The 20,217-nt window shown below is 31.6% G+C and overlaps 5 protein-coding genes across 5 annotated transcripts; 2 read left to right on the plus strand and 3 right to left on the minus strand.

The window, feature by feature from the left end:
* Positions 1 to 1,875: 1,875 nt before the first annotated feature.
* EAE98_005088 (uncharacterized protein) lies at positions 1,876 to 3,210 on the plus strand (the record flags this gene model as incomplete). Its single annotated transcript, XM_038952709.1, has 1 exon — positions 1,876 to 3,210. One exon carries the CDS (start codon positions 1,876 to 1,878, stop codon positions 3,208 to 3,210), a length of 1,335 nt encoding a protein of 444 aa, XP_038811359.1.
* Positions 3,211 to 4,512: 1,302 nt separating this feature from the next.
* EAE98_005089 (uncharacterized protein) lies at positions 4,513 to 5,251 on the minus strand (the record flags this gene model as incomplete). Its single annotated transcript, XM_038952710.1, has 3 exons — positions 4,513 to 4,568; positions 4,617 to 5,188; positions 5,244 to 5,251. The coding sequence occupies 3 exons, from the start codon at positions 5,249 to 5,251 to the stop codon at positions 4,513 to 4,515; spliced, it is 636 nt and encodes a 211-aa protein (XP_038811360.1).
* Positions 5,252 to 7,376: 2,125 nt separating this feature from the next.
* On the plus strand, positions 7,377 to 8,511 carry EAE98_005090 (uncharacterized protein; the record flags this gene model as incomplete). Its single annotated transcript, XM_038952711.1, has 4 exons — positions 7,377 to 7,505; positions 7,752 to 8,067; positions 8,166 to 8,227; positions 8,287 to 8,511. The coding sequence occupies 4 exons, from the start codon at positions 7,377 to 7,379 to the stop codon at positions 8,509 to 8,511; spliced, it is 732 nt and encodes a 243-aa protein (XP_038811361.1).
* A 480-nt stretch (positions 8,512 to 8,991) lies between these two features.
* Positions 8,992 to 9,785, minus strand: EAE98_005091 (uncharacterized protein; the record flags this gene model as incomplete). The annotated part of the gene is made up of 3 exons (XM_038952712.1): positions 8,992 to 9,362; positions 9,414 to 9,666; positions 9,717 to 9,785. The coding sequence occupies 3 exons, from the start codon at positions 9,783 to 9,785 to the stop codon at positions 8,992 to 8,994; spliced, it is 693 nt and encodes a 230-aa protein (XP_038811362.1).
* Positions 9,786 to 19,098: 9,313 nt separating this feature from the next.
* On the minus strand, positions 19,099 to 19,899 carry EAE98_005092 (uncharacterized protein; the record flags this gene model as incomplete). Its single annotated transcript, XM_038952713.1, has 1 exon — positions 19,099 to 19,899. One exon carries the CDS (start codon positions 19,897 to 19,899, stop codon positions 19,099 to 19,101), a length of 801 nt encoding a protein of 266 aa, XP_038811363.1.
* Between the last annotated feature and the right edge of the window lie 318 nt (positions 19,900 to 20,217).

The following is a 20,217-nucleotide window of genomic DNA, read 5'->3' on the forward strand; positions in this document are numbered from 1 at the left end:
ATAAGGATTGTGAAGGCCATTTATTAAACCACTCTGAACGAATCAAGATCATCCCTAGCAACGTGTCATTAGGATGACACACGTTAAGGGCTGCGATAATTCAATCCATCGTCACCATTTGATTACAGTTTTGAATAAAGCCTTCATTAGGGTTCGTTCGGATCGATTTTTTATTTTATTGATGAAATCTCTAATAATAATAAAACGATGAGGGATTTGAAATATTGGTATTTAAATAAAACTAATATATTTGGAATAATATCAAAATGTACAAGGTTGAATTGAAAATAAAAAAATTGAATTGAAAATAAATAAGATAACGCTTTTTCTCAAATATATTAGTTTAATTAGATTTCAAAAGTTGCTATTAGTTATTATATAAGAAAGATTGAGAAAATTTGTTACATTTATTATTTTAAGATTATTAGACTCAATATTTTATTAGATCTAATATTATATTCAGTAAATGCATTTATTTAAACTAATATATATTAGGCTTAATATTACATTTAGTAAATATTATATTAGATTTAATATATCTAATATATTGGTTTAATATCAATTTTTTTTTTAATTCGAATGGGCCCTTAGCATGACTATCTGGTTATGCATCGTCTGAATTTGACCGAGGAGAGTACTGGAGTTGGACACAAGAACTTTGACTCACTAAACACACTAGCTATAATTGAAATAGAGCCAATGCCTCCAAGCATTTCAACTTCCCTTTCAGTTTCATCTCTTATAGAAGTGAGCCCTTTGCTACTGAGAGTACCAAATGGATACCACGAACAAAGTTGTTTCCTCCAAAGCAGTATCAAATGAGGATGATTTCTGAATGTTCTGTTTTCCAAGACCAATATTTTCAACTTTTATTTAGAAACCCTCTCTGCTCTAACAACGTAAACTCTTCTCCAGATCACGGGGTATATATTTCAAGCTTAATAGGTAGGTCAAGGCAACCATAAATCGTGACATAACGTACAGGAACTGCGTTCTTTCTCTTTAGCTTCTAGACTTACCAACCAAAGCCAAGTTGCTCAGACCTTGGTCTACCGTAAAAAACACATGAGCCGCATGCCTTTAATCTACGGTATAAAAGATGTCTTGTCCGAATTATTGGCAGTCCAAATCTTCATGTATAACCCAGTATGTAATATTAGTTGCCTTGACTGGTGATTGACTTCAACGATTTTTCCAAGGGAATTATCAGAATTGAGCCTCATTTCTTTTAATGTCAGCTAAAGTTATGGAAGATATGAAGTCAATTAGTGGGACAGTTAATACATGAGGTGCTTGTTTTCCAATCATTTTAGACATGTTGAACAGCTGTGAGATGTGATGAACTAACCAATCAAAATATAGCATCTGTAGACGGACCTAGTTCTCTTTAGACTCTATCTTCATGACGAAGTTAAGATTGAAATATTCCTGGGTTGCCTGCGCACCAATTTGTCGTCCGATTGTATTGTATAGAACAACGATTGCACATAGTTCCGAGGTCACGGGATTTTCAAGTCCGAGGCATGAAGTCAATTAAATTCGGTGATGAGTTGTCACGGATCTGATATTTTGGTCCGGCGATAGGGGCTTGGGTAATTAGCGTATTGACATGTTAAGTCTCTGTATGATGCTACAATTCATATATATATCTTCATTTGAGCTTCTCATAGGTCGATGATAGAAACAGTCACGATGGCGTGATCGTCTTGCTGACTAAAACTGTTTAGTAATCGAGCTTCTAATCATGGATGTCAAAAATCCTTTCAATAGGCTTGAGCGGCGTGAGTATTCCTTGTCCGTTCAATTAACTTTACACTTTATTTTGATACTCATAGATATATCTTTCGCGGTAACGTGATAACTTACTTTATAACAATGTTGATACCTTTACGTTCTATCCCTAGGGCTCAATTTGCTCGGACTTCTCGAGGTTTTGCGACTGTATCACCTGTGGTTGGCCACAACCGGAATCACAAAATTGTCGTAGTAGGTGGAGGCTCCGCTGGCCTTGCTATCAGTCATCAGCTCCTTAGGCAGGCGAATCTTCATCAAGACGACATTGCTATTGTTGACCCAGCCACCTGGCATCACTATCAACCTGGATGGACTCTCGTTGGAGGTGGTCTTAAGACAAAGGAGAGTCTCCGAAAACCTTTGAAGGATTTGATTGATTCGAAACTTAAGTTTTACAATACCGGTGTTGAGGGGTTTTCCCCAGATGAAAACTTCATTACATTGAAAAACGGGGATATTGTTAATTATGACCAACTCGTTGTTGCTCCAGGTATTACGGTTGATGTTGGAAGTGTGAAGGGATTATCCGAAGCACTTGGAAACCCGGACTCTCTTGTGTCCTCTATATACAATTACGACACTTGTGATAAGGTCTTTGGTACAATACAAAAACTTCAAAAGGGAAAAGCCATTTTCACTCAACCAGCCGGTGTTATCAAGTGTGCTGGTGCTCCGCAGAAGATTATGTGGCTAGCATTGGATCATTGGAAACGCGCTGGTCTATATGACATCAAGGACCCTTCTAATTCCGCGATAAAAATTTCTTTTGCCACTGGTCTCCCAACAATGTTTGGTGTTCCTAAATATAGTGCCAAGCTCGAGGAATTGAGAAAAGAAAGGTTGGTGGAAGGGTTGTTCCAGTATGACCTTACCGCAATCGATGGGAACAAGGCGACTTTTACCCGTCCAGATGGTAAAGGTCAGGTCACGAAAGACTTTGATCTTTTGCATGTGGTACCAAAGAACAAACCACATGATTTTGTCAAGAACAGCGTGCTCGCAAATGATGCTGGGTATGTCAACGTCGACGAAGGGACTACCCGTCATATCAAATACCATAATATCTGGTCTGCCGGAGATGCTTCGAGTCTGCCAACTTCAAAAACAGTTGCAGCAATCACCGCAGAGGCACCAGTTCTGGTTCGAAATTTGCTCTTGGCTATTGATGGTCGGGAACCGGAAGAAATTTACGATGGTTATACGTCGTGTCCTCTCTTGACTGAATATGGAAAGGTACTTCTTGCAGAATTCAAGTACGGCGGAGTACCAAAGGAGACATTCAACAAATGGTTCGGCATTGATCAAACTATTCCGCGAACTGAATTTTATTATTTGAAAAAGAATTTCTTTCCATGGGTGTACGGGAAGTACATGGTGAAGGGTACTTGGGGTGGACCAAAGGGTTGGATCAAATAATTAGAGCACCTTTCAGATCAACCCAATCGTATCAATAATGACAATTTTAGTAAATGAACCTCCTTAGTTTTGCTTTACAGACCCTTTGAAAGTTTAGTGTTAATCAAAATTTTCAACATAAGTATGAGAGAATAATTATGCAGGTCCACCAGTGTGTAGATGAGCAAATGGAACACTTCTTGGCTTTCTAAATTCTTCATAAATCTGACCCTCAATTGTCTGATACCAGAATTCATCCGTTTAGTATTGAATCAGATTTGGATATTCTATGGAGGGAAAATGCCATTTACCATTAAGAAACGGCCTGATGACCTAGTTGAACACGATTTCATTGGAAGATGTTATGTCGATGGAATCATGTTCGGCGAGGTTTTTGAAGACGCAAATAGAACACTCTCGATGGAGATATTAATAGGTCAAAAAAGCGTTTTTTAATGTAAAAGGGTGGATCAAAACAAGGCTGGCCAAAAATAGAGTAGTTGACTTAAACCAACATTTGAGGTTTTTTGATATTCAAAACTAATTAAATACAAAATGCTTAAAAGAGTTTTGTATCCATCGTTTTCAACTTGTCAAGTTGAATCGCAGCTTCACTTTTAAGTATCGACTGAAATAGAAAGACTATCGAACTTACTGAGAAAGTTGTCAGTACTTGCGTGAGCAGATCTGTCGTAGACAATGTCGTCGATGTCATTCCATCTTTCCTGACATGCACGTACGTAGCCCAATCAACGAAGCCGTATGGAGAGATTTCTTTCGCTCGGAGTCGAATACAGTGGAACTCGCCGTTTCACCTCTTTCAGACGTTACGGATCTCGAAATCTGTCGTCAGGGTAGCTAACCAATGGGTTGACCGAGTGTTGGAAGTTGTATGGAATCAGTTAGTTGAGCTTGCAATATTGTGCTCAATTACATTTGAGTTGTCTTGTTGTTTATTTGGGTTTCACATCATCGCAGCATAATACATTTTTATGTTTGTGTAAATTACATTTTTACTCGTTTAGACGCATTACTTTCAGTTCCCAAGCTTTTTCGAGAAGGAAATTTGCTCTCTTTGCTGACACTACCACCACCACCACCTAGTTCATGAAATTCTGCTAATACACAAACAATGCATACACTTTTCTGATCATAATACTTGTCATTATTGAATCTAGTATTCAGAGCAACAGTGCGAGCAGTATCACCCAGCTTTATAAAATGCTTCAGAAGCGACGGATTTGTCTCGATGCTATGGTGCATTCTATTAGCTCATTGAATCAATCTGGCTTTATCTGAAATGAGCTATGAGTTTCTCTCCTTCTATAATCCGAGAGTGTTATCAGGATCGGAATCGAGTAGGTTGTAGAAAAAGAGTGCTGAGTATTAGAATATAGTGACATCAAATATACTAGCATTTGATGTACGAATATAATTGTCCAGAATTGACAACTTGGTAGTCAAACGTTTGTGTTCGTGAACATTTGAATTTATCCGTATCGCTGTTTGTATCCTATTCAGCAACTTCGAGTTAAGCATTTGTGATATTCTTGAATCATGATCGAGTGATCGAGAAGTGATGTTAGCAAGCTGTTCCTCATCCGAATCTATATCGAAGTCCATTCGGGTACATCTCGAATCCTCTCCGATATCGTTCAAGTCCATTTCACCATCTGACAACTCCTCACCACTAGGAGAGAAAATACCATGTACCGACGTGGAGTCAGAGCTCATTGAAGTTCGAGCTGGTGTTTCTGCAATAGCTGTTTGGATGATATTGATTAATGGCGTTTCCTGTTCGAAACGAATTGGCGATGGCTGGGGAACTTGTACTTCCGGAACTAGCTGAGGAGGCGTTTCTGCAATTGCTGCTTCGATAGAATTGATCAATGGCGTTTCTTTTTCGAAAATGACTGGTGGCAATCGGGGAACCTGGACTTCCGAAATTGGCTGAGGAGGATTCGCGGTATATGGTGATGGTACTAATGCTGAGTCAGGTCTACTCCATTACACTAAGCATACTAAAACAAGCGAGACAAAATGCGGAAACCAACAAATGCATCGTGTGCACGCAGCACAGGCCTCCACGTGACCTTTTTCCAGAGAGCGGATTTCGTAAAAAAGTGTCAAGAATTTCTCGATGAAAAGCGGGGCATAACTCTCCCTCACCTAACCCACGATGAGCTCAAATTCTGAATCCTTACTAGCGTTTAGCAAATTCAATGACGAACATTATAGAATATTGCGATTGTTAGAGATACAATTCCTCTATAATTGATACAAGGGGTAGCAGATGAAAAGCTAGGCTATTTATTGATTGAAGTATAGCGGGAGAGATTCACTGAGCTCGAGTATTTGTATTGATACTCGAGAAAGGATTATGAGAGTAAATTCATGTATTCTACCGGTATGCATGGCTCAAGCACAAAATGAGTCTGATACCTAAATGTAGAAGTACAGCGAATACAGCGACCTCACAGAGCTGCTCGAAACAGATCAAAACCACCTCCACAATCAATTAATATCGGAGTTTTCTGCCCAGTAACGCGGGACATAATGAGAATGAAGACTGGGCTGAAGGAGAACTGAGCTGAAGGGAGCCCTTCCAACTTTCGTATAGATGTACTTTTCCCTTCATTTTAGCGCTCTTGGGATTCAGTCATAAGTATGTCTGCATAAAATACGTTCTTGGGTCTGGATGATCATAGGGCTCTGCTGCCCCTGCTGCGAAAAGTTCTCATGGCATGACTCTAGCTAGCTTTCGTGGGGATCTGATTCGTGTCTTCCAAAAACGAAACGAAACAATATCGGTCAAAATACCAAAAGACAGGTCGATCGGGATCTCCTCCTCGCCCTCTCGGAAACCATTTTACTTCACACCGTCCTGCACTTTGTGTACTCAACAACCGTCTGTTTTGCTTGTACCGAGATGCCCCCACTGGCGCCATATATATGACGTCGACTGTCGATATGGCCTCCTGAAGAGCTGGAATCAACGTAGGTGGCGAGGCCAGAACCAGTGACGGTCCAACAATTGAAGTTACATTGGCTTTCTCGTTGCTGTCAGGGGTAATGACAACTACCTATATTACACTAAGTCAACTAGTAATGGCAAAAATTGGTCGGACTACATAAACTGTAACGCCTATCGTAATTTGGAATCACCTGCCCTCTACATTGTTGGTGGGTCTCCTTATTTAGCCCACTACGACAACAATGGCAGACTTTATGTTTCTCGTTTTGACGGTAGCAGATGGTCAGGTTTTAAAAATATCGGTAATGAAATGAGCAGTGGTCCTGCCATTGCAATGTTGAACAACAGGCTCCGCGTGCTTTGGACAATCGCGGGACAAGGCATCGCTGGAAGAGAGCGTAAGCCTCGCACTGAAAACTGTACATCGACCTATGCATGGATAAATGCATGGTGTGTTGTGTTGGGAAACCGACTCTGTGAACGTGAAGGGGAGCTATGGTAATTTCATGGCGTGGCGAAAATGATTCAAAGTGCTTGTCGAATTGTCGATCAATACATGATGAGGGATGTAAGGAGAATGATTTTCTCATGAAAATCGAAACCTGAGAGGGTTCTTGTCTACAATCGAGAATGAAAACCTTAAATTTGACCATCTAGCTATCTAGAAAGCTTCAAAGTATTGACGTATTAACAGCCCAATTCTAAATTCATTTTTATATCAAGTTTCAGTTTTATGCTTTCAGGAGATAAAAAGAAGTAAAAATTAACGTTTATTACCTAGGTTTGTCATTAAGAAGAATCATTTCTTACTATATTCAAATTACAGTTTTTGATTTGTATTTTCGTTCATACAGCCTATTAGTCCTGTATAAATTGAAGCTTCATTGAACTGACGCTTCTACCTAGTTTTGTGCGGGAAAATCATTACAACATCTACTTGCATTCCCTGATTTCTATCCCCTGCGCTCTGATATGGAGAGCAAGCTGCTTATGATTTAAAGGTTCTCGTGCTGGGTAAGCTGGTAATCGATGTGAAACAGCTGCACGATCGTCATGTGGAAACTGTGCGAATCGCGCCAAATAGTGTTTGAGAAGATATTTTTCCTTCCCAAATAAGGCACACACCATTTCCCTGGGATCCTACAGCTTTCAAATTCCCTCCATGCCAGCCAGATAATCATATACCATTGTTAATCAAGATGAAAATGCAAGAATGCGACAAGTGGCGATGTTCGCTATCACGGAGCGTGCACTTTCCAAGCAAGAACTAATTATTGAATCATACACTACTTTGTTGATGGAGGAAACGTTTAAGCAGATTAATGCATCCAAAGAGCATGAAGTAGGAACTATGATCATGTTGTAGATCGGTTCCAATGGCTCACGTTTGACGTGATCGGAGGAGCTCACTCCGAGGGAGTTCTTCAATTGCTCAAGTAACAAAGTTAAACACCCTCTGGTGGGGCTTCTCTTCAACAATTTGAAAGGTATGACTAATGACTAATGACTATTTACGATAAGAATTTTGAGAAGTTAATTCTAGTTTCTATTGTAATGGCGCAGGCAGTCGCAGTCTGATATTACACAGGTCTGGAACAGTTTCTCTTGGCTCTGCTCCAGGCTAGCATACCGTATACGACGAATGCAGATTGATGATTACCCCACTACATTAGACAAGATAAATCGGCGTATCGAGCGAAAAACAGCCCTCGAAGCTTTTATGACACCTATGCTTGACGACAACAACCCAAGCTTTCAGAAGATGACTCTGGCTGAGGTTGAATCTACTACTGCTCTGCTTCTTATTGCGGGTAGTGAAACTATGACCACTAAACTTAGTGAAACAATCAATTTTCTTGTTCAGAACCCTGTAGAGCTTCGTCGACTGGAAAGGGAGATTCGAGGTAAGTTAATGACATCACACTACGATCGCTCTTGAGCCTCTCTTTTCTCAATGCCGTGATAAATGAGGGATTGTGATTGTGTAACCCTGTGGCTGGAGGGATTCTCAAAGTTGCTCCGGAAGGTGGAGATAGAATTTGTGGTCATTATTTACCAGTAGGTGTAAGTTTGATGAGATGCCTTTATTTTTTTACAGCTGACTAATTAGAGCGTAACAGTAGACACATGTAACTATCAATCCAGTTGCCATGGCGTACTCAGAAGAATATTTTCATCGTCATGAACAATTTTTACCTCGTCGGTTTCTCTCCAATGATTTTCGACCCACTGAATTCAAGAAGGGTAGTCCGAATGCCTTGAAGCCCTTTGGGACAGGGACACGTAGTTGTTTGGGTAAATCGCTCGCGATGTGTGAATTGAGACTTTTGTTGGCTCAGATGATTTGAAAAATTGATCTTGATATTGCGCCCGGAAAGCAGGTCAAATGGTTAGACATGAAGATCTACATTGTCGTTCAAAAAGAACCAATAAATATTACAATCAAAGCAAGGTCCTGATATAGAGCCTAAGAGCTTGCGTTTTAACTACAAATCAATACATCAATTGTCCGACATGAACATCATTTCTGAATAACTAGACATGCATATTCGCACGCGTATATCTAGGAATAAAAACTATCACCATAAAGTACAGTACAGGACAATCAAGTTTCAATGTGAAGTGTTATCCATGCGTATTATAGAACCAAACGATGGAGCTTCAGGCAAGAGCAGACTAGATACAATTCACTACCGTGAAAAGGAATTCAACGACCGAGGCCAACTTCCTGAATGACTAGGTATGACGATGGAGAGCCAGATGCCTTAGACTGCCAGCTGTCTATACTCACCATCAGCGGTACAGCTTGCGAAGCGCCAAAGACGATGCTACCACATTGGAGCGCCTTTAGTCATAAGCCATTTGACTGGTTTGTTGACAGGAGGAAAGGATGTATGCCACAATCCGTTCTCAAATTCAACACTTTCCATGTTCAAGAAGAAGACTGGAAGTATATTGAAAAGGAAGGAAATGTTGACTTGTTTCTTGCCAGCTTCGGCAGCTATGGCCAAGATGTCAATAGGTGTTTCGGGAGTATTATACTGAGAGAGATCCGCTATTGTTTGAGGCTCTTCCTTCAGATGGTTGTACAATGGCTCAGAGAAAGAATCCATGATCTGGATGAGCTCTTTGGATGAGAAACTAGATCCCTTTTCCTGGACATAACTCTTGAAACGTTCTAGGCCGTCGTGGAAAGCCGCTGCAACCTTATTAGACAGTTTCTCTCGAGTAGAGTGACCGTGTGACTTACCATGCTGATCGACAGCACCGTCCATCAAGCCCTTGCGACCAGCAGCTTTTTCAATAGCAGGGAAGAATTCCGTCTCTTCATAGTGGTGATGCTGATCGACACAGTCAACCCACGCAATGCAATAACCCACAAAATCTTTTTTGTCGTCCGGGGATTGAATGCGTGGAGCTTGTTGGTATATGCTGTTGAAACCGCGAATGAACGAATTATGACTCAGTGCCATATGAGAAGCTTCAATCGTGAATGGATCTGTCTGATCAAAGCAGTCAGACGCTGCACATCAGGAGAAATAGATTTGCTTACCTTCCCAGATTTAAATCTTGGCGTACTAATTGGCGCAAGTGGGGTCTCAGTATACATATGCGGTGCCATAGTGAGCTTGTGTATGAAGTGGGCTTGTGGATTGTAGACGAAAGCAAGATAATTGAGAGAATGGGCTGAAGTCAGAACCTTGATTTGAAAAACATCAAAAAGTTGACAAAATTAATAGCTCGAGTTCTTTGGCTCAGCTGTAGTAATCGCGTTGGAGCCTCTTTTATACTTCGGCTCATTTTTTTTGCTGGGCAATAGGCAGTCAGAAATTTCATATCACGCCGTGATGCAAGTGGCTAGGCTGTTTGCATTAAGTTATACAGGTATCATCCTGCCAACCTAGTAACCAATATGAGGCACAGCTGTAGGTCTGTGGCAAAGCAACTCCGTCAAGTGGTGTAGTAAGCTAGATTCACCTATGTCGACAAGTAAGCTGCGTCTAATTGATACAACTTGAGGTCCAATATCAGCAAGATAAGCTCAATTCAGGCAGTTTATAGTGGATGATAAGCAAACTAAATCTGATTAGCAAATAAACAGGTATAGTAGTATTTAGTATAAAAAAAGATTAAGAATATTAAATATAACAAAATTATTATGAATCAAATTAATATAATATTATAATAATTATTTGGATTTATTCATTCTATATAAAGCTTTTATTTGAAAATATAGAGTAGAACATAATAAAGATTAATATTCTATTTTTATTCTATTTAATAGATATAAATAAATTCAAATTTAAAAGTAATAATCTTAATAATATTATTATTATATTTAAAGATATTTATTCTATATATTAATAATTTAATCATACATTTTCATTATAGAATATCAATATTTAGGATTTAATTAATTATTCTATTAATAATAATGTTGAATAGACTTAGAAAGGTATGAATAGGGTTAGAATAGTATAGTATTATATTATCTACCTGTATAGATAAGGGAATTCATTCAAGGGAATTCACTTCAAAGGATTCACTTCAATACAATGGCAACTGTATTAAGAGTATTAGACAAAAGCGAAGGAGATTAGCTCTTTTAGTAGTGTTTATATAAAACCTATTATTTTCTTTATTTAACTAGTTCTTTAAATTGAATACAAATAGACATTTAGGGGTTTATATATAGTGGGAACTATATTTTCTATATTTTTTTCAAATTAATATTAATCAATAATATTACAAATTACTTAACTTACTTATTCGAAATACCTTTTTATTCTTATTTCTTTTATTTCTCGTTATTAGTATTATAACAATCTGGGTAAGTATTAGTGCTAGCTTTAAGCAAGCTGACAAGAAACCCGATTCTAATAAGAAACCCGATACTAGTAAAAAACCGGTTTTATTTGATTAATTTATTGGTATAAAAGGGTATATCAATATAATGATTGATAATGTTAATTCTTTACAAGTAGGTTTCAGTATTTTTTTTTATGGAGATCTGGATCTGATCAGTGTCTCTCCTTATTGTTGGTTTGAGAGAGAGATACGGAAGACGTGGTTCCCACTATGTGTAGGCCCCTAAATGTCTATTTGTATTCAATCTAAGGAGCTAGCTAAATGAGGGGAATAGTAGGCCTTATATAGGCACTACTGAAAGAGCTAGTCTCCTTTGCTTTCGCCTAAATACCTTTAATACAGTTGTCATTGTATGGAAGTCATTCCTTTGAAGTGAATTCCTTTGAGTAAATTCTCTTGTTTATACACTTATCCTTATTTTATTGCTTCTTTTGATTTTTATATTCCTTCTAATAAAATATTAACTAAAGAAAAAAAAGCTTAAAATATTATAAAGGATTTGGGATTTAAAGAAGAATTTTAGAATTATTCTTTTTTAAAAAATCTTAATAAAGTTAAATAGTTTTATAAAGAATATATATTTAGATTAGAAATAGAATATTATATTAATAAATACTTTCTTTTTAGGATAATTATATACTCGTATATAAAGATTATTGATATATTTTTTTAGGATATAGTTATATTTAATTTCGATTATATTTATAAAGGTGTATTAAGAAATATTGATAAATTGATATTATATAACTTTTATATAATTTTGTAACGTTATAGAATTTATATTAATATTAATATAAATATCAAGAATATTTTTATAAAAGTATTTGTTTATAATAAATATTATGATTGGATTACAAATTAATTTCTGAAATATTAGTTTAATGAAATATAACTATTTATATCAATAAAATAAGCTTACCTTCTTATCAGATTTAATTCAAGATTATAAATCGAATCTTTTAAATCTTAGGATGGTGATATAACTAATTAACTAATTTTATCGAAATATAATAAAATTGTATTATTCCTTTTTTTTTGATATAATGAAAGAATTAGTTTTATTCTAATCTTTATTTTAATCTAGGGATGTACAAAATATATCTTTATTAAATTCAAGGGTTCTATTGATTAACACTCTTATAGAATTATTTGATAATAATAATAATTAGAACGGTGGCTGAGGTGGTAGAGGCGGTAGAGATAATAGTAGAGGTAATGGTAGAGATAGTAATAGAAATAATAGAAATAGGGATTATTATAATTATTCTAATTGTTAAAAAGATAATTAATATAATTAGAATTGTTATTTTATTAATCTTTTTAAGATTTATAAAGATAATGATAAATATAAAATATTAATAATTTTTTTTAATTGAAAATCTTTATATTTGTAGAATATTGTTGTAGAGTATTTATATTAATCGAAATAACTTTAATAGTTTTTTTGATTATACTCTTAAATATAGTTAGAAACTTTTATTAAACTAATCTTAATATTCTTTTTGAAATATATAAAGGTATATATAAAATGATGATTAATAATTTCAAAGAATCTGAATATTAGTAAAATATATTTTTTAAATAAAATAAATTATTTTCAAAAATTATATTAAAAAAAACCTGATTAAGAAATTTTAGAAAGTGTTTAATATAATAATTATGAATTTATATTTTATTCAATATGTTATTCCTAGGAATATATATAATTTATAATCATATTATATTAGGATCTTATTTATATATAATAATATTTCGAAATATTATTTTATAATATATAATTTTTATTTAATTATTATAAAACTTATTAATTAGATTAAATAAACTATTGGTTTTTATTAAAAAGTATTTTCGAAGTAGGATATATTATTTAAAACATTCTTTATAAATCGATATTTTTATAATAATAGATTTTCGAATTTTTTCTTTTGAAAATCTTATAATAAATATACCAAATAACAATCTTTTTTTATATTAATTAATAAGAATAAGAATAATTATTATTTTTTTTAATTATAAAAAAAAGGGTTATAGATATTATAAGTATATATAAAAAGAGAAAAATTAATTTAAAATGGATTATTATATTAAATATAATAATCTTAATGATAAGAGTTTTATGAAATAATATAAATAGTTTATTATTAGTATTGGGTAAAAGAATAATATTAATTAAAATGACAATAATGACGATAATAATAATCATCTCATTGATTAATATCTTACTAATACAAGTAATTCTAAAGAGGTCTTTAGAACATTCTTTACCTCTATAAATATTTATAATAATTCTTTAATAATGATTAATTTCAATAATATTGTAAGTACTTATAAGTTGATAATTAAAACATTTATTATAAACAACAAACAATATAATATTAATATATTCTTTAATATTATAATCAATACAAATATAATTGAAAAATTATTATTAAATATAATTAATATTTAGTATAAAAAAAATTAAGAATATTAAATATAATATAATTATTGTTAAATAAATAATAGTTTAGTATAATATTAGAATAATAATTTCTATTAGTTTATTTTATATTAAGTTTTTATTTAAAAAGATAAAATGGAATATAATAAAAACTAACTTTTTATTTTTATTTTTTTTAATTGATATAAATAAACTTAAGTTCAAATATAATAATCTTAATAATATTATTATTATATCTAAAAATGTTTATTTTATATATTAATAATTTAGCCATACATTTTTGCTATAGAATATTAATATTGAAGGATTGATTAGTCATTCTATTGATAATAATAATTGTTATTTTATTAAAGTTAAGTTATAACAAATTCATTATTAATTTGAGTATTCATTTATATACAAGTTTTATAAAGTATTTAGATACTTCGGATATAATAAGAACTTTGAGGCGATTAAATAGCTTACTAAGTTTTATTACTATTATCAAATTTATAATAAATCGTTTAATAGATTCAAATTCTTTTTGTTTAATAAAGATTTTGAGTTTAATTATATTATATTTGTTAATATACTTTATATTAATAATAATTTGATATTATATATTATTAATAAAATTATATACTTTTAAACTACTCAATAGCTAAATAATATATCTATAAAATATATATAGAATAAATTCTGTAAGTACTAAATCGATATGTATATTAATTTACTAAAGTATATTATTTATAATATTGATATCAACTTTGTTGAAAAAGAGTTTTAGTAATATATTACATTAATATCTATTTAAATAAAAATAATCCCATGAAAACATGTTATTTGATTAATATTGTTAAAAGATTTTATATATTATTACACAGATCTTATGAAATTATTTATAAAGAAATTCATAAACTCAATATTTGTAAGGTAATTATACTTCAAATAATTGTAAAAATAATTAATGATATTACTAAATCTAATGATTTAATACCCACTTTATTTGTTTTTAAAATATTTCCTTGTATAATCGATATTAGCCCTTTAATATCTACTATTTAATAATATACTACTACAATCTCTAAAACTGTAATAGAGATTTGTAGAGTATATAATTCTATATAAGTATAAAAAGCCTTGAATACATATAATAAACCCTCTACAATTGTATTTCATGATTTATTATTAAACAGCAAGATTTTAATCTGAAGGGAAAATAATAGAATAACTACCAATAAATGAAAAAAACCTTTTTTATTTATTAATATAGAAAGAAAAATATATACTTTTGATCTACCTTATAAATCTATAAGATTTAGATTTATATCAATAAAATCGTATTACAAATAATTAGAAGTTAAATATATTAAAGAAATTGAAGAAATTAATTATAATATTGATTTTAAAGTAATTTTATTAAAATCCGATAAAATTATATCATCTTCTTCAAAAATAGTAATTATATATACAATAAATCTAGAGAAACTTTTCTTGGATTTATTCAAAAATAATTAAATATTTATACTGATATTTTTCCTGTAAATAATTATATCTCGAATTTAAGCTTATATATAAAATTACTATTTCAAATATTTTACTATTAATCCTAAGGATTTTATTATATATAAAGAATTTAGAAAAAAAAAGATTAATAAATTAATAGCTAAAAATATATTTGAAATTATATCACTTTTGGATATTCCTTTTAATATATATATTTTTAAATTACAATTTGTTAATGAAATCAAGAATAAAAAAATGGATACTGAATTCTATAAATCGAGATTAGTTATTCAAATATATAATAATATTAATAAGATATCTGTATTAATATAATTTTTAATAATTTAACAATTATATCAATATATTTTGGTTTTATTAATTATAAATAATCGAAAGATAGATATAGAAATATATATTCAAAATATTATTTAGATATACACTCAATTCACTTTAAACTTGTATTGCACTTTTTATACCTATACTCTGAAAAAAATAGATTTACTAATTAATATGATTTTATTAATTATTAAACCATTTTATAGTATTCCTAAAACAAAAAACTATTGATTCTAAACATACCATACCCATCACTATAAAAAGCTTAAAATATAGTAATCTATATATAACCCTTGTTTTTTATATATTAATAATAAAAGGATTAGATTTGATATTATAGAATTTTAAATAAATAATACACTTATCATTAGAGATAGTATATTTATACAAATTAAAAACAAATAATTCAAGTAGATTAGCTTTATAGCTAAAGATTATAAGTAACTTATTTATAATTATCCATTAAAGTTTAATAGTATTACTCTTACATTTAAAAATAATAATATTTATTTCAATTAAAAGAAATAATATAACAATTTACAATTTATATCTATAAAGTTTATAAATATACATAATATATATAATAAAATTTAGAAATATATTTCTATATATAAATAATATATTGTATAACAAATCTGTAAAATATATATTATAATTATATATCAACCCAAAGTATTTTTTGATTTGTTTATAATAATATAAATAATCTAATTTAACAAGAATAATATTGTAGTATTAAATAAATATATCAAATAATAAAAAGAAAACTTTGTTAGAAGATTTAAATACATATTATTTAATCTAAATTCATTTAAAATTATTATTTTTATTAATATTTCTTTTATAAACAATAAGGATTATTTATTTCAAATAAATTATATAATCATAATAATAAATAAATATAATAATGTTAATATTATTTATTGATTATTTATTAAATATAAAAGAATTATATATAGTATTTTAGTATTCGAATTATATAAATTAATTTAGAGATTTGATATTAATATAGCAATTATTTCTATAATTAATACTATTTTTAATAAAGAGATTTTATTAGTTTTATATACTAATTCCAAATCATTATATAATCTATTCATAAAACTAAAAACAATTAATAAAAAGAAACTAATAATCAATATCATAGTATTATATCAATCCTATAAGCAAAAAGAAATTATTAACATAATTTAAATTAATAATCTAATTAATTCAGTTAATATAATAATAAAAGGAAAGCTATATTAAGTTCTTACTGATCTAATTAATACAAATAAAATCGATATTAAGGTAATGAAGTAAATAGAATGAAATTAAGAAAAGAAAGGGATTGGTTCTGTTAATAAGAGATTAAAGACTTTAATCGATAAATGAAAAATATTTATAGTTTCATAAATTTCTTTTTAGTTATTATATTTGAAGTTATAAAAGAGAATTCTGAGTATATAAATAAAGGAATTTATTTAAGAAAATTTATTTTAAAGAATTTATTTTAATATAATAACAACTATATTAAGAATATTAGATAAAAGTAAAAGAGACTAACTTTTTCAATAGTATTTATATAAGGTCTATTATTTCCCTCATTTAGTTAGCTTTTTAAATTGAATATAAATAGATATTTAGGGGCCTACACATAGTGGGAACCACGTCTTCTGTATCTCTCTCAAACCAACACTACCCTCTTTATACGAGGAAGACATAGCTACACTATATACATATTCTACCCTATATACGTACTTCATACGGCGGTGAGGGGTTAGCATATGATTTATTTACGTATTTCAACAAATAAAGAATATTATCTTATAAAAATCCAATTATAGCAAATTCACTATTAATTCGATTATTCATTTGTCTATGAGTTCTGTAAAGTATTTAAATATTCTAAATCTAATAAGGATTTTAAAATAATTAAATTGTTTATTAAGTTTATAATAAATGATTTATTAGATTTATATTCTTTTTATTTAAAAATGATTTTGAATTTAATTATATAATATTTATTAATATACTTTATATTAATAACTAGCCTTCGGGGAAAAAGAATTTTCAGACTACGGATTCGTAGAATTTCTTTTTTCTTTTTAATTATTATAATAATTTTGAAACCCTACGAATTCGTAGTGTGAGGGCGCACGTACCCTCTGGGCACGTGACCGGCTATACTAGCCGTTTTAGCTAGCTCTTTAGTATAAGTTGAAAGCTTCGCTTCTAACTTTCTTTCTAGTCTTTAGTAATAAATATACTTCTATAATAACTCCTCTTTCGTTTCCCCGAACCCTTTTATACGTAGACTTTAAATCCTTTTTCCCCGACGGGTAGTAGTAATATAATAATAATACAAATAATATAAATAATACTAATAATTTCTATTTTTATATAATATAATATATATAAGGACCAGCCCCTAATCCTCCGATCCTAAATATAAATAATATAATATTATTTATTTATACTTGTATTAAATTGTTTTTAAAAAATAGTTAATTAACTAAAGTTAGTAATATATTAAATATAAATTTTCTTTTTATTCTTTTTTGGAATTGAATTCGCTATCTCTAATTGAGTATTATTCTCGATTTATGTTATTTTTATTTTATTAGTATTGTTTTTTATAATATATAGACATCCGATATATAATTTCTAATTTTAAATTAGTTTTAGGTTATCTATTAAATTAAATAATCTATACTGCTTTTATCAGATATAATACTATTATAGAATAGTTAATACTTAAATTATATAATTAAATAAGACATACTATTAATCTAATTTTAAATAAAATATTAAAAGTTTAATTATAAGTTTAATCAATATTATAGGAGTTTTATATATAATTAAATTAAATCAAAAACTGATCAATATTATAATCATATATTGAATATAAAGATATTATAGAAAAGAATATCTCTTATATAAGAGACTTTCTACGACGTAGAACGGGTGTCTAGATTCTGATAACCTTTATAATCATCTCTCTTATTTTATCTTTATTTATAAATTTATAGAACTAAACGAGATGAAAGTGTACTTGATATTGCGTGATTAAATAATTTATATATTATATTATTATCTTGTTTATAAATTTATAAAGCTTCTTTAATCAGTTATAAGTAACTGTATAGTATTTTACTTAATTAATATTAAAAAGTAAGCTCTCGACGCTTAGAGTAGAATAATGTAAAGAGAATGAGAATGTTATAAGAGAATCTAATACGATTTCAATATATAATATAATACTTCGATTCTCATATACTAAACAAAGACTATCTCTGACTTTATAGAACGGAATAGTAATTTAGACACTAAGATATCCTTTTAAGTTGAATCTAATAATATTCGCAGCGATGAACTTTAGATGTTATTTTAAAACTCTTAAATCGAGGCCTATCGAGATTATTTCTGGCTGCTAACAATAATTCCATTTCCCAAGTAGCACATCGAAGTCAGTCTTCTTGAAGCTCCTACGAAAACCCATATAGTTGAGTGTTCTCGTTTGAGGGGTGTCACAGCAATGCTTGTTGACAAAATATGATGGCGATGAACAAAATTTATTAATCAAAGCCCTTCATGATCTAATATCCACAAAATGAGTTGACTAAATAAGTGTGTACTACCCAACATCACTCCCTCACCCCGTAAAACATTCCTTCATTCAAACTTCATAAACAAAAAGAAAACTTTCAATCTTCAAGTCTTCATAGCAAGTTCCAGACCCAAGCACTCAATCTGACTAATACTAACAAAATCAACATATGCAGACCCCCATTACATACACTTCATTCTAAGTACTATTAAATTGTTACGTACAGCCAACAGCACGATTGGAGATACAGACGTCAGCCGCGCTGCGCTTCTTGACCTCACGCTTCTTTGATCCAAGGACCCCATCACTTTGTGCAGAATTCGAATTGAAGTCAACAGCAGTCAACGCATCGGCTATAAAGCTCTGCGCATAATAATGCTGAAAGGTCTCCACACTTGACCAAGAGAAGCAGGCCGTAGCACCATTGGCACTATTGCACCATGATCGCGGACTTGAGGGAAAATTCTCGTACAGGACATTCCCGAGGGCGCCGTAGAGGATGTTGACCGCGGCGGTGCTGGCAACGTGAGAGCCAGATTTGATCCAGTTCCATCGAGACCGCTTGTCAAGCGTGGAAAGCGATGTGTCATGGACAACGACGTGGCTGCCACACAAGGAGACGTGAGAGGCCATGTCGCCGGAGAGCTCGTTGCAGAGGAAGTTTGAGTCGCTAGCTTGGGTACTGGAGAGGGTCCCAGCTCCCGTGACATTTAGGAAGCTGATAAGGATTTGAGACTCGTCGCCTGCAGCATAGGCTGTTTTGTAAGCTACGATAGCTTCCGTAGCTGCGGTGCCGTCTGAGGCAAGGTGGTAATCGAAGTCTGTAGCATCGGCACCGAAGATGGTTGCGGCGACTCGGGACGGATAAAAGTAGGTGCCGAATTCCGCAGGTTCGGAGAGAACAAGTGAAGCTGTTGGGAACGCAGAGGCGCCGACTACGACTCTTTGGTACAACGCTATGCCAACGGCGACGCCGGCAACGCTGACAGCAGATTTGATAATCTGCTTGCGGGACATTGTGCGCACTGGTTGGACGTAGTAACTATTTGGGAAATTCAGCTATAAGTAGAAGAAATGGAAATAGAGCTGATGGCGGACACTTAGTAAGAGAGAGAGCTGCTGCCTTCTATGTGTACGAAGTAACTATTCGGAAGATTCAGCTATGAGTGGAAGAAATGAAGATGAAGCTGATGACGGATATTTAGGATGAGAGGAGGCTGCCATTTATATAACATGCTTCGATAGTGACCTAGGAAAGAGTTGCATACTTGCTAGCATACGGCTACCCCTGTTTGACACAAATATACAGCTCCGTAATAGTACAATTTCACCGAG

This window comes from Botrytis deweyae (genome assembly GCF_014898535.1).
Source record: "Botrytis deweyae strain B1 chromosome Unknown BDEW_009, whole genome shotgun sequence".
In the NCBI taxonomy this organism is placed as follows: domain Eukaryota; kingdom Fungi; phylum Ascomycota; class Leotiomycetes; order Helotiales; family Sclerotiniaceae; genus Botrytis; species Botrytis deweyae.